Source organism: Theropithecus gelada, chromosome X (genome assembly GCF_003255815.1).
Source record: "Theropithecus gelada isolate Dixy chromosome X, Tgel_1.0, whole genome shotgun sequence".
In the NCBI taxonomy this organism is placed as follows: Eukaryota; Metazoa; Chordata; class Mammalia; order Primates; family Cercopithecidae; genus Theropithecus; species Theropithecus gelada.
Genome location: NC_037689.1, coordinates 117015582 through 117029368, shown reverse-complemented (window position 1 = coordinate 117029368; position 13787 = coordinate 117015582). Strand labels below are relative to the sequence as shown.

General features: G+C 43.8%; 1 protein-coding gene across 3 annotated transcripts in view; it reads left to right on the top strand.

Annotated features, from left to right (window-relative positions):
• CXHXorf56 (chromosome X CXorf56 homolog) overlaps window positions 1-13787 on the top strand; it is a 31801-nt gene that overhangs the window by 3664 nt on the left and 14350 nt on the right. Inside the window, exons 2-3 of one of the 3 annotated variants that reach the window (XM_025373463.1) lie at window positions 3930-4069; window positions 8652-8769. In XM_025373463.1, the coding sequence (XP_025229248.1) occupies window positions 3946-4069; window positions 8652-8769 (242 nt within the window). In that variant the 5' untranslated portion in view covers window positions 3930-3945. Of the gene's footprint in view, window positions 1-3859; window positions 4070-8651; window positions 8770-13787 lie in introns of those variants that run through there. The other 2 variants (XM_025373462.1, XM_025373464.1) reach the window with 2 other exon arrangements.

The window sequence follows — 13787 nt, the reverse complement described above, 5'->3', positions numbered from 1 at the left end:
TGCTCCAAGTACTACAAATTGCAGGAATGCAGCATAACTCCACAGTGTATTGAATACCACATGTATCTACCATGGCATTTAAAAAAGTTACAAGTGCATACCTATTGTGTCAAAAGTAAAGAAAGTGGGCTTTGAAGGTCTTGCTTTTAAGGTACAATGGAGTGTGGATTACTTAATTGCCAAATTAGATGTGGGAGCATTGTGTTTGTTACACAATGACACCATCACATTGCTACAATATTATAATGTACATCAATGTTACCAGACTAAGCATTCATCACAATATTCCCAACTCAGAGGAGAGCAATGGCCAGCACAATTTAAATTTTTAAGTAGAATATCTTATTATAGCAAAATTCATTATAAAACTAAAAAATAGGCCAAGCGCATTGGCTCATGCCTGTAATCCCAGCACTTTGGGAGGCTGAGGTGTGCGGATCACAAGGTCACGAGTTCGAGGTCAGCTTGGCCAACATGGTAAAACCCCATCTCTACTAAAATTACAAAAATTAGCTGGGTGTGGTGCCACACGTCTATAATCCCAGCTACTCAGGAGGCTGAGGCAGGAGAATTGCTTGGACCTGGGAGGTGGAGGTTGCAGTGAGCCAAGATCACGCCACTGCACTCTAGCCTGGGCAACAGAGGGAGACTCCATCTAAAAAAAAAAAAAAAAGTAAAAAATAAAAATAAGCCTGTAGCCAAAGTAAGTTTCTGAGTGGCTCCTTTGTTAGCCAAGCAAGGAAAGTCATTTACTGATATTGAGCTAAACTGTGTTCGGTTGCAGAAGTCAAAGAAATATGCTCAAGAAAAATAAAACCTGTTGAAGACTATTCACCTTTCAGCAAGAACAGTGGCTCCAAGAGTTGAGGACATTGAAAGCAACATCAAAACAAAACAGAAACAAAAACAAACAAACAAAAAAAGGGCAAGGCACGGTGGGGCACACCTGTAATCTCAGCACTTTGAAAGCCTGCAGCAGAAGGATTGCTTGAGCGCAAGAGTTCAAGAACAGCCTGGGCAACATAGAAATACCTTGCTTCTATAAATAAATAAATAAATAGATAGATAGATAAATAAATAAAGCTGGTGTGGTGGTGTGCACCTGTGGTCCCAGCTACTAGGGAGTCTAAGGTGGGAGGATCACTTGAGCCCAGGAGTTTGAGACTGCAGTGAGCTGTGATCATGCCACTGCACTCTAGCCTGGGTGACAGAGCAAGACCCTGTCTCAAAAACAAAAACAAAAACAAAGCAAATGATTTCAAGTGATTTTCCTTGGTTCCTAACAAATTGAATGTTTGCCAGTATTGCTTAGTTTTTGTTTTTTACTCAAGGAGTCAATGTTGAGTTTAAAGTGACTGAAGAATTGGACCAGGCACGGTGGCTCACGCCTCTAATCTCAGCACTTTGGGAGGCCAATGTGGGCAGATCACTTGAGGTCAGGAGTTTGAGATCAGCCTGGCCAACATGGTGAAACCCTGCCTCTACTAAAAATACAAAAATACACACACACACACACACACACGTACACACACACACAAAATTAGCCAGGCATGGTGGCACGCGCCTGTAATCCCAGCTACTCAAGAGGCTGAGGCAGGAGAGTCGATTGAACCTGGGAGGCAGAGGTTGCAGTGAGCCAAGATTGTGCCACTGCACTCCGGACTGGGTGACAGAGCAAGACTCTGTCTTAAAAAAAAAAAAAAAAAAAAAATTGGCCTGTGTGTATGGTCTGTGTAGAACAACTGCAGATGGGAGTATTTTCAAAGAAATCAAGAAAATACTAATTCAATTCAGTCTAAAGCAGAATCTGCTAAGATGTATTACAGATATGTATGGAGCAGAAAAGGCTTAGACAAATGTACAATACTTGTCAAAATGTAAGTTGTTTAAAATCCTATAGTTATCAATTGGATACTTTGCAAAAAAAGTAACAGCGGGTACTTTGCAAAAAAAATAAATAAAACAAAAAACTTGAATCTATCTTGTGTTATTGTTGACAGCAGTGTCAACAGTGAAGTTCAGCCGGGTGCGGTGGCTCACACCCGTAATTCCAGCACTTTGGGAGGCCAAGGCGGGTGGATCATGAGGTCAGCAGTTCAAGACCAGTCTGGCCAACATGATGAATCCCCATCTCTACTAAAACTAAAAAAAAAAATAGCTGGGCATGGTGGCGGGCGCCTATAATCCCAGCTACTCAGGAGGCTGAGGCAGAGAATTGCTTGAACCCAGGAGGCGGAGGTTGCAGTGAACTGAGATGGTGCTACTGCACTCCAGCCTGGGTGACAGAGCAAGACTCCATCTAAAAAAAAAAAAAAAAAAAAAGAAAGAAAAAACAAAACCGCAAAGTTCATTCACTCTCATGGATTAAACCATTGTCAGTTCCATTTTTTTTTTTTTTTTTTTCCGGAAACATAAGTTAAATATTTCTGACTTGCCCTATGAATAGCAATTCAAAAGCGGTGAGGTTTTGAGACTTTCTTGAGCACAGGGCTGAGATTGAAAATTTTCTAGGCCGGGTGCAGTGGCTTACACCTGTAATCTCAGCACTTTGGGAGGTTGAGGCAGGCAGATTAGTTGAGGCCAGGAGTTCAAGACCAGCCTGGCCAACATGGCAAAACCCCATCTATAAATAGCTGGGTGTGGTGCTGCGTGCCTGTAATCCTAGCTACTTGGGAGGCTAAAATTTTAGAAAATTTTCTAAATGAGAAGAACCCCACCTTTGACCACTATTATTGAACATGAATAGTTTTTAAAAATGGCTTTTGCCATAGACTTAGTAATGTTCCTTAATGAATTTAACCTAAAATTATAAGGCAGAACAGTGTTTATACCTGAAACTTGTACCGCAGTAAAGTCACTCAATGACATTTAACATTGTTTGAATCACAATGTCAAGGTGCTTTAATCACTTCTCGTGCTGTCAAAAGTTAAAAATCCAGAGTTATATTCCCACACAAGTTTGCTGCGGAAGTATTCTTGTACATGAATGTTCATAGCAGCATTATCTATATAATAACCAAAAAGTGAAAACATCCCCGTTGTCCGACAATTGATGAATGGATTAACAAAATGTATCCATATGTATCCAAAATGTATCCATCATATCCATATGATGAAATATTATTCAGCCATAAAAAGGAAAGCAGTACTGTAACATGGATGAACCTTGAAAACATTATGGTAAATGAAAGAAGCCAGACAAATGGCCACATATTGTAGGATTCCATTTATATGAAATGTCCAGAATAGGCAAATCCACAGAGATAAAAAGTAGATTAGTGGTTGCTGCAGGCTGGGAAGTTGGGGGGTAGGGGTGGTGGTGACTACTCATGGGTATAAGATTTCTTTTTGAGATGATGGAAATGTTCTGGAATTAGTGGTGATGGTTACACAACTTTGTGAATACACTAAAAACCACTCAATAACACATTTTAAAAGGTGAATTTTATGTTATGTGAATGATATCAACTAAAAAAATAAGATACCTAAAAAATTAGGTACTCATCCGGAATAGTCATTAAAATCAAAATCATATTTAGAAACACACCTAAGTCAGTATCATATATATATAATATAGACTATATAATGCATAGTTCTTTATTTAGCTGGTCTTATACATACATATGTGTATATATACATATAAATTCATGCGTTATAGAAATGTGAATAATTTATATAATATTAAGGGTGCCCACCAATCTTCATTGAGAAGCGACTCCCAGATCACAGGAGTCCCAGCTAACTTGGCCAAGACAAAGTAGGTTCTGGGAAGCTCCACGCGCACCCCTGTATATCTTATCCTGATAGGACAGCCCGGAAGTTTATAAGACTTCTACTAACACGTGACCAGCGCAGCCACAGGGAAAAGGTTCAAGGCGCGCTTGTGACGTCATTTCGGCGCGACCCTCTTCTTGGCGTAGAGTCTTCAGATTGCTCCTGGGAACCATGCCGAAAGTAGTGTCTCGGTCAGTAGTCTGCTCTGACACTCGGGACCGGGAGGAATATGACGACGGCGAGAAGCCCCTCCATGTTTACTACTGTTTGTGCGGCCAGATGGTCCTAGTGCTGGGTGAGTAGCTGGGAACTGCGGGGGCGTCTGCCAGGAGCCAGACTTCGGGTTCTTGAAGGCGAATTTCCTCTGACTGATCTGGGAACCACTTCTCAACGAAGATTGGTGGGTTTTCTCTTTCCGACGAAATCCTCCCCACACATCCCCGCCCCACTCCAGGGCATTTTTTTTTCCTGTTTTTTGTTTAGCCTTGTGACTCTGTATCCAGAACTTCCTCAAAACTAAACTCCTTCAGGAAAACAAAAATAGAAACACAAACATATTGTATTTCCCTCTTAATCCACTGTCTTCAAAAACTACTGCCTCTAGAAACTTTATAACGTTTCTGCTGGATACCAAGATGCTGCAGTTGCTCTTACGTTACAGCAAACAAAAATAAAACCCTCCCTTGATCCTGTATTCCTCTCCAGCTATAACCCCATTTCGTTGCTTTTTTTATAGCAAAGTTTCTCAAAAGAGTTGCCTATATTGGCTGTCTCTGCATCCTGACTTCTCATTCTTCTCTCCTGACCTCACTTCAGGTAGGCTTTCCTTCCCACCTCATCATCTTAACCGTATTTGGCAGAATTACTAACTGAACTCCGTGTTAACAATTCTAGTGGTCAGTTATCAATGTTCATTTTAATTCTTCTCTCAGTGGCATTTGACAGAGGTAATCATTTCATTCTTTTTGCAACACGTTTTTTATTTGCTTCCAAGACTCCATACTCACCTGATTTTCCTCCTACCTCAGATTTTCCCCCTTCTTCTTCTTTTTTTTTTTCTTCCTTTTTTTTTGAGATGGAGTCTCACTCTGCTGCCCAGGCTGGAGTGCAGTGGCGCAGTCTCGGCTCACTGAAACCTCTGCCTCCCGGATTCAAGTGATTCTCCAGCCTCAGCCTCACGAGTAGCTGGGATTACAGGCGCCCGCCACCACGCCTGGCTAATTTTTGTATTTTTAGTAGAGACAGGGTTTCACTACGTTGGCCAGACTGGTCTCGAACTCCTGACCTCAGGTGACCCACCCGCCTTGGCCTCCCAAAGTGCTGGGATTACAGGCGTGAGCCACCACGCCTGGCCTTAGATTTTTCCCCTTTTGTCTGGCTCCCTTTTCTCTCTCAGATTTTTAGGCATTCCAAGGCCATATAGCTCAGTACTCTCACCTATTCTCACTCTGTACCCACCCCCTAGGTGATCTCATTCATTCCTAAGCTTTAAATACAACCGACGTGCTGGTAACTCCCAGATGTTCATCTTTAACCTGCACCTCTCCTCAGACTTCAATTGCCTATTCAACATCTCCACTTGAATGTCTAATGGGCCTCTCAAATATATCGTGCTGAAAATTGAATTCATGACCCTCTACACCGGCTCTCCAATTGTTTCTCTTACAGTCATCCCTATTGCAGTCAGTAGTATCACTATTCATCCAGTATCTCAGACCAAAACCTGGAATCAGTCTTGACTTCTCTCTGTCACATACCTTACATCTGTCCAGTCCATAAGGAAATCCTACAGGTGCTTTCATGAAAATTATGCAGAATCTGACTGCTTCTTTTCACCTCCATTCTTTTTTTTTTTCTGAGACAGAGTCTCACTCTGTCACCCAGGCTGGAGTGCTGTGGCGCGGTCTCAGCTCACTGCAACCTCCGCCTCCAGGGTTCAAGCGATTCTCCTGCCTCAGCCTCTCAAGTAGTACGGGCCACCAGGCCCGGCTAAATTTTTTTTTTTTTTTGAGACGGAGTTTCACTCTTCTTGCCCAGGCTGGAGTGCAATGGCGCGATCTCAGCTCACTGCAACTTCCGCCTCCCAGGTTCAAGTGATTCTCCTGCCTTAGCCTCCCTACTAGCTGGAATTACAGGCATGTGCCACCACGCCCGGCTAATTTTGTATTTTTAGTAGAGACGGGGTTTCACCATGTTGGCCAGGCTGGTCTTGAACTCCTGACCTCAAGTGATCCACCCACCTAGGCCTCCCAAAGTGTTGGGATTACAGGTGTGAGCCACCGCGGCCAGCCTACCACCTCCACTTCTAACACTGTAGTCCAAGCTACTACCATCTTTCACCTGGATTGGCACCATAGTCTCTTGCTCTCGTTGCTTCCACTGTTTTCTACATAGTAGCCAGAGTCCTGTTCAAAACCAATGGTTTCATATAAGACTGAGAATAAAACCAAAGTCCATCCATACCAAGACCCTTGATCAGGCCTGTAGCTACCTCTCAGGCTTCATCCCCTAACAGTCTTCCCCTTGCTGATTGCACTTCAGCCACAGTGGCCTTTTTGCTTTTTCTCCATCATGTCAAAAGTGTTCTGGCCTCCCAGTGCCTTTGGAATTGGTATTTCTTCTGCCCCAAAAACTTTTCCCTCAGTCCCTCCTTACTTCATTCAGGTCTCTGCTGAAATGTCATTTCCTTAGAGAACCCTTCCCTGATTACCTTATCTAAAACAGCATCCCTGTCACTTTGTCCTCTTACCCTGCTTAATATTTAGCACTTAACCATTGCCCAAGATCATATTATAATTATTTTAAAATATGTTGCCTCTTCCACTAGAATGGAAGCTGCATCAGGGCCGGGACTTTTTTTTTGTTGTTGAAACAGTGTCTAGCTCTTGTAGCCCAGGCTGGAGTGCAGTGGCGTGATCTCAGCTCACTGTAACCTCCATCTTCCGGATTCAGGCGATTCTCCTGCCTCAGCCTCCCAAGTAGCTGGGATTACAGGCATACACCACCATGCCCAGCTAATTTTGTATTTTTTTAGTGGAGACGGGATTTCTCCATGTTGGTCAGGCCAGTCTTGAACTCCTGACCTCAGGTGATCTGCCGGCCTCGGCCTCCCAAAGTGCTGGGATTACAGGCGTGAGCCACCATGCCTGGCCAGGGGGGAGACTTTATCTGCTTTGTCGTTTGCTGAATCTTCAGCACAGTGTTAGAATAGTGCCTGCTACCTAGAGGGCCCTCACATATTTATTGAAGAAATTAATTCTTGGTAAGGAGGTGTGGTGGAAACAGCATGGGCTTTTGAATCACTTAGAGTTGGATCTGAATTCTTGTTCTGCTTCTTATTAGATGCATGGTGTATCTCTTACCCTTTTTAACTTCAGTTCCTTCATCTTTAAAACAGGAACAACAAATCTCTACTTTAACCATTCATTGTGAAGAGTAAATGAGCTGACATGTAAACTGCGTAACGTTCTCTAACTCCTCTCTTCATCTCCTCTATTCATCTTGAATTACTCTGACCACTTGACTTTCTCTGTTATCCTTTAGGTATTTAATTTGCGTTACATAAATTTTCTTTTTTTTCTTTTTTTTTTTGAGCGACGGAGTCTTGCTCTGTTGCCCAGGCAGGAGTGCAGTGGTGTGATCCCAGCTCACTGCAACCCTCTGCCTCCCGGGTTCAAGTGATTCTTCTGCCTCAGCTTCCCAAGTAGCCGGGACTACAGGTGTGTGCCACCATGCCCCGCTAATTTTTGTATGTTTTAGTAGAGACAGGGTTTCACTATATATTGGTCAGGCTGGTCTCGAACTCCTGACCTCAGGTGATCCACTGCCACCTCGGCCTCCCAAAGTGCTGGATTACAGGCGTGAGCCACCGCGCCTGACCCATTATATCAATTTTCAATCTGCTTTACAACTGTACCTAATTTGTTTACTGTGTTTTCATTGTTTTCAGATTAAAATTCCTCCAACTAGGATGGATCATTTGTATACTATATAATCACTTACCCTCTCTCTCCCCCACCTTTTTTTTTTTGGACGGAGTCTCGTTCTGTTGCCCAGGCTGGAGTGCAATGGCGTGATATTGGCTCACAGCAACCTCTGCCTCCTGGGTTCAAGCGATTCTCTTGCCTCAGCCTCCCAAGTAGCTGTGCCAGGCTGGTCTTGAACTACTGACCTCAGGTGATCTGCCCGTCTTGGCCTCCCAAAGTGCTGGGATTACAGGTGTGAGCCACCTTGCCTGGCCTCTTTTTTTTTTTTTTTAAACAGAGACAGGGTCTTGCTGTGTTGCCCAGGCAGGAGTACAGTGGCTATTCACAGGCAGAATCATGGGACATGACAGCATTGCACCCCTGGTCTCAAGTAATTGCCCTGCCTCATTCTTCTCAGTAGCTGGGACTATAGGTGCATGCCACCACGCCCAGCCTCTCTCCTTTTCTTAGCACACACCCACTTTTCCCAGTGCTTCCTCGTAGGCATTCCAGTATGCTTGATTGTGTCTTCTGATTCTAATGCATTATAACACAAACCAAGTGTACTATGATCACAGAAATCCTCATAGAAACCTGAATTGCGGTACTGGGAAGGACTTTTGAGATAATATCATCTACTCATCTTTCAAATGAGGCAAAAGTCTCTGAAGGAGGAAGTGATTTGCCAAAGATCACCAGGGTAGTAGCAGAGCTGGGACCAAATACCAAGGTCTCCTGACAGAAAGTCAATTTTAGTCGGAACATTCAGTAATAGGTTTCAATAAGCATAGTAATTGCAGTAGAAAATTCTAGTGCTAGAGACCCCATTCAAAACTTCTCAAGATATTTTGCAGTGACTCATTTGCTATATTTTGCCGTGACTCTAGTGACCAAATCTCTGCATTCCTTCAGACTGCCAGTTAGAGAAATTGCCCATGAGGCCCCGGGACCGGTCCCGTGTGATTGATGCTGCCAAACATGCCCATAAGTTTTGTAACACAGAAGACGAGGAGACTATGTATCTGCGGAGGTAAGAGGTTGATGCTCCCTGTTCAGGATTTCCCTATTGTGTTGGAGTCTGTTTCTGAATAATATAAATATCACATCTATTGTTGAACAGGTCAGTTGGGCCCAATACTTTGACATTTGTGGTGGTTTTCTAACTTCTGTTAATGTAGTAATATCTTTATTGTGCTTTGTTGAAATGGTGCTCAGATGTGATTCCATTGCTTTTTTTTTTTTTTTTTTTTGAGATAGAGTCTCGCTCACTCTGTTGCTCAGGCTGGAGTGCAGTGGTGTGACCTCGGTTTACCGCAACCTCCACCTCCCAGATTCAAGCAACTCTGTTACCTCAGCCTCCCTGATAGCTGGAATGACAGGCGTGCACCACCACGCCCAGCTAATTTTTGTATTTTTAGTAGAGACGAGGTGTCACCATGTTGGCCAGGCTGGTCTCGAACTCTTGTCCTCAAGTGATCCTCCCTCCTTGGCCTCCCAAAGTGCTGGGTTTACAGGCGTAAGCCACTGTGCCGGCCCCTCCATTGCCATTTGATAGCTGTAGCTTGTTTACAATGTACAGGTTTGAATGAGTTCATTCAACCTGTAATCTTGTGGAGCATACCATGTGCCAGGCACTGAGCTAGGTACTGGATCTGTGAAGATGAATAAGGTATGATTTTTACCATTAAAGAGCTCGTGACTTTGAGGGAATGACTCCTGTTGTGATGGTCTTCTGAACACAAGGAAAAACAGGTGGGAGTGGGTCATTTGTCCTGAATGGTGGCCAGGAAAGTCTTCAAAAGATGATGGCATTTGTGTTTAGCCTGAACTAGGATTTCACCAAGTAGATGAAGGGAATGAAGAGCATTCCGGGTGGAAGGAATATGGAAGCATTAAAAACATCAAACATGGTGTGCTTTAGAAACCTAAATTGTCCTTTGTGACTGGAGCACAGGTTACTTTACAGGAAGGGGTTGATGCATACTAGGGTGAGGACAGAGTAAAGTACTGAAGTGGTCAAGTTTGGCCTTAATCTGTAAGCAATGAAGAGCCATCTCCGTTTTTGTTTTTTTTTTTTGGACAGAGTTTTGCTCTTGTTGCCCAGGCTGGAGTGCAATGGTGTGATCTTGGCTCACTGCAACCTCCACCTCCCAGGTTCAAGTGATTCTCCTGCCTCAGCCTCCCGAGTAGCTGGGATTACAGGCACCTGCCACCACGCCTGGCTCATTTTTTGTATTTTTAGTAGAGATGGGGTTTCACTATGTTGGCCAGGCTGGTCTCGAAATTCTGACCTCAGACGATGCACCTGCCTCTGCCTCCCAGAGTGCTGGGATTAGAGGCGTGAGCCACTGCACCCGGCCCATCTCTGTTTTTTAAGCAGCGATGTGATGTGGTTAGCTCTGTTTTAGATTTGGGAGTCCTTGGTATATATGGGAAATTGAAACCTGGGAAGGGATAAAATTACAGAGTGTGGAGCAAGCAGAGAGGACTGAATATTTAAAAGGCAGACAAAAGAATTGGAACAGAACCAGAAGAACCTGGTGATGTGGAAAACAGAGGAGAGAGTATCAAGAAGTGTGTGCGGGTGTGACTAGGGAATGGTTACCAGCAGGTGCTAGAAGTCATGGAAAGGTCAATCCTAGGAATTAAAATATCCATCCATTCATGCAACAAATATTTCATTTACTGAGTTCCTACTGTGTTCCAGATACTATCCTAGAAGTCTGGAATATTCCAGTGTATTAGTTTTCTAGAGCTGCCATAATAAAGTACTACAGCCTGGGTGTGGTGGCTCACGCCTGTAATCCCAGCACTTTGAGAGGCTGAGGTGGGTGGATCACTTGAGACCGGGAATTCGTAGTGAACTCCCATCTCTACTAGAAATACAAAATTTAGTTGGGCATGGTGGTGCGTGTGCCTGTAATCCCAGTTACTCGGGATGCTGGGATAGGAGAATTGCTTGAATGGGGAGGCAGAGGTTGCAGTGAGCTGAGATTGTGCCACTGTACTCCAGCCTGGGTGACAGAGTAAGACTCTGTCTCAAAAAATAAAAAAAATAAAGTACTACAAACTGGGTGGCCTAAAACAATAGAAATTGTTTAATAGTTGTAGAGGCTAGAAGTCTGAAATCAAGGTGTTGGTAAGTCCATGCTGTCTCTCAAGATTGTAGGGGAGAATCCTTCCTTGCCTCATTCCTGGTTTTTGGCATTTACCAGCAATCCTTGGCATTCCTTGGCTTGTAATGTAAATGCATCACTCCAATCAGTGCTTGTATCATCACATGGTATTGTCCCTTTGCCTGTTCTTTTCTTAGAAGGGCACCAATCATACTGGATTAAGGGCCCATCCTCCTCCAGTATGACATCATTTTAACTTAACTAACTGTATCTGCAACATCACTATTTCCAAATAAGGTCACATTCCGAGGTTCCTGGATGGATGTGAATTTTTTTTCTTTTTTCTTTCTTTCTTTTTTTTTTTTGAGATGGTGCATGCTACCATGCCTGGCTAGTTTTTGTATTTTTAGTAGATATGGGTTTTCACCATGTTGGCCAGGCTGGTCTCAAACTCTTGGACCCAAGTGATCCTCCCACCTCGGTCTCCCAAAGTGCTGGGATCACAGGCATGAGCCACTGTGCTCGGCCAGAATGTGAATTTTTAAGGGTCACTATCTAATCCAGTACAACCAGTAAACAGCAAAGAATCCTGCCCTTATGAAACTTTAGTGTTGAACCAGAAAAAGCTATAGGCTGACATCTAGCTACGTGTTTTCTTTCCTTCTTTCTTTCTTTTTTTTTTGAGATGGAGTCTCGCTCTGTCGCCCAAGCTGGAGTGCAGTGACGCGATCTCAGCTCACTGCAACCTCTGCCTCCTGGATTCAAGTAATCCTCCTGCCTCAGCCACCCATGTAGCTAGGATTACGGTTGTGTACCACCATGCCTGGCTACTTTTTGTATTTTTAGTAGAGACAGGGTTTCACCATGTGAAACTGCTCTTGTGAGCCTCCTTCTCCTTCTTTGGCCTTCTCAATCCTTTGGATTCTTTTTCTTCTGCCTGCCCCTCAAGTATTGGTATTCCACACGGTTCTGATCTTGCTTTTGTCCCTGCTCTCTTTATGCCTTCCTTGGGCATTCTTGTCACTTTACATGGCATTAGTTACACTTATGCTGATGATAAAATCTAAATCTGCCTACTGTGCCTTCCTGTAACCCAGAACTGTATAGCCAGTTGCCTACTCTACCTCTTTACCTGATGTCCTACCTTTCAGATCCAACATGATGAAGGCCAAACTCATCATTTCTCTACTGTGGACAATACCACAGATTGATTCACTCAGCACCACTCTGACACTCTTCTGCTACACCCTCCTATACATGAGTGTCTGTAAAGTTAGGGTGCATATTCCAGTCCCCTTCCCCACAACAACTAAGATTCTGAATATGACTTAGCTTTGGCCAAGCAAAAGAGATGGAAGTAGATGTCAGTTGATGGGTGACCTCAAGCCTTTTTTACCCTTTTATCCTTATTCCATCCTGCTTCTTAGGAAATGGACATGATAATTGGAGTACTAGCAGCCAGTCTGGGACTGGGAAGGAGAGGCCACAAGAATTGCAGAGCCTTTGCCCTGCTATCCTTGGGTCTCAACCAGTGCTCAGAACTGCCTTCCTCCTGATGTCTTTTACATGAGAGAACAAGCTCTTTTGTTAAAGCCATTGCAGTCAGGTCTCTATTACTATTAGCCAAATACTAGTCCTTCTTTTCCTTCTTCTTATGATGACACAAGGATTTGTGCAGTGGCCCCAGCGAGAAATCTAGGAGTCAGTCTCTCTTTGTCTCATCTGTCCCCACCATCCCACCATCCCCTGCATACATCTAGTCACTCACCACGTACTGTCGATTCTGCCTTCTAGTCTCTTTTGTGGCTGCCTCCTCCTGTTCAGCCCTGCTGCACTGCCGTTATTCCAGTACCCAGAATCACTTGCTTAGATTACTGAAGTGGCCTCTTACCTGGTCTTTTGGTCTATAGTTTTGCTCTTCTTCAGTCTATCCTCTACTGCTTGAATTATCTGAAATACACATTATGTCAGTCACCTGCTTCAAATCTGTTAGTGACTCTTCATCACTTATAGCAATGCCTTTCAAACATTTTTAGATGAAAAATCCTTTCTTTAATTAAATTCTTACCCAGAAGTATAAATAAATAAGACGGGTAAGCAGAAAGCTGTTCTGAGTAGGGAGGAGTCTAGCCCAATCCATTAAGGACTCCTCCTTCCTCCCCATCTGATTTCATTTAGGGATCATTGTGGAGTACAAGGAAAACACTCCTAGTTGGCTGGATAAAAATCTAAGCCTGAATGCACTCTATGATCTGTCCATCCTCATCTTCTAGTACTCTCTTGATTTTTTTTTTTAAAGAACAAACATTTATCATTTTATATCTTTTCAGCAATTCAAGAGCAAGCTTAGCTAGGTTGTTCTGGTCTCATGAAGCTGCGATTAAGAAGATGACCATGTAAACAGTCATCTGAAGTCTTTTTTTTTTTTTTTGAGACAGGGTCTCACTCTGTCACCCAGGCTAGAGTGCAGTGGCACAATCACAGCTCACTGCAGCCTCGATCTCCTGGGCTCAAGTGATCCTCCCACCTCAGCCTCCTGAGTAGCTGGGACTATGGGCATGTGCCACCATGCCTGGCTAATTTTTAATTTTTTTTGTAAAGACAGGGTCTTCCTATGTTGCCCAGGCTGTTCCTGAACTCCTAGGCTCAAGCAATCCCCCTGCCTTGTCCTCCCACAATGCTGGGATTACAGGTGTGAGCCACCATGCCTGGCCTGAAATCTTGATTAGGGCTGGAGATTCCTCTTCCTACCATGGTAGGCAGCTGAGTGCTAACTGTTGGCAAGAAGCCTCAGTTTCTCACCACAGGGATCTTTCCATAAGGCTGCTTGAGTATCCTCATGATATGGAAGCTGGATTCCCACAATGTAAGTAATTCAGGAGAGCAAGGCAAAAGCCGCAGTGTGTTTTATGGCTATGACTCAGAAGGCATG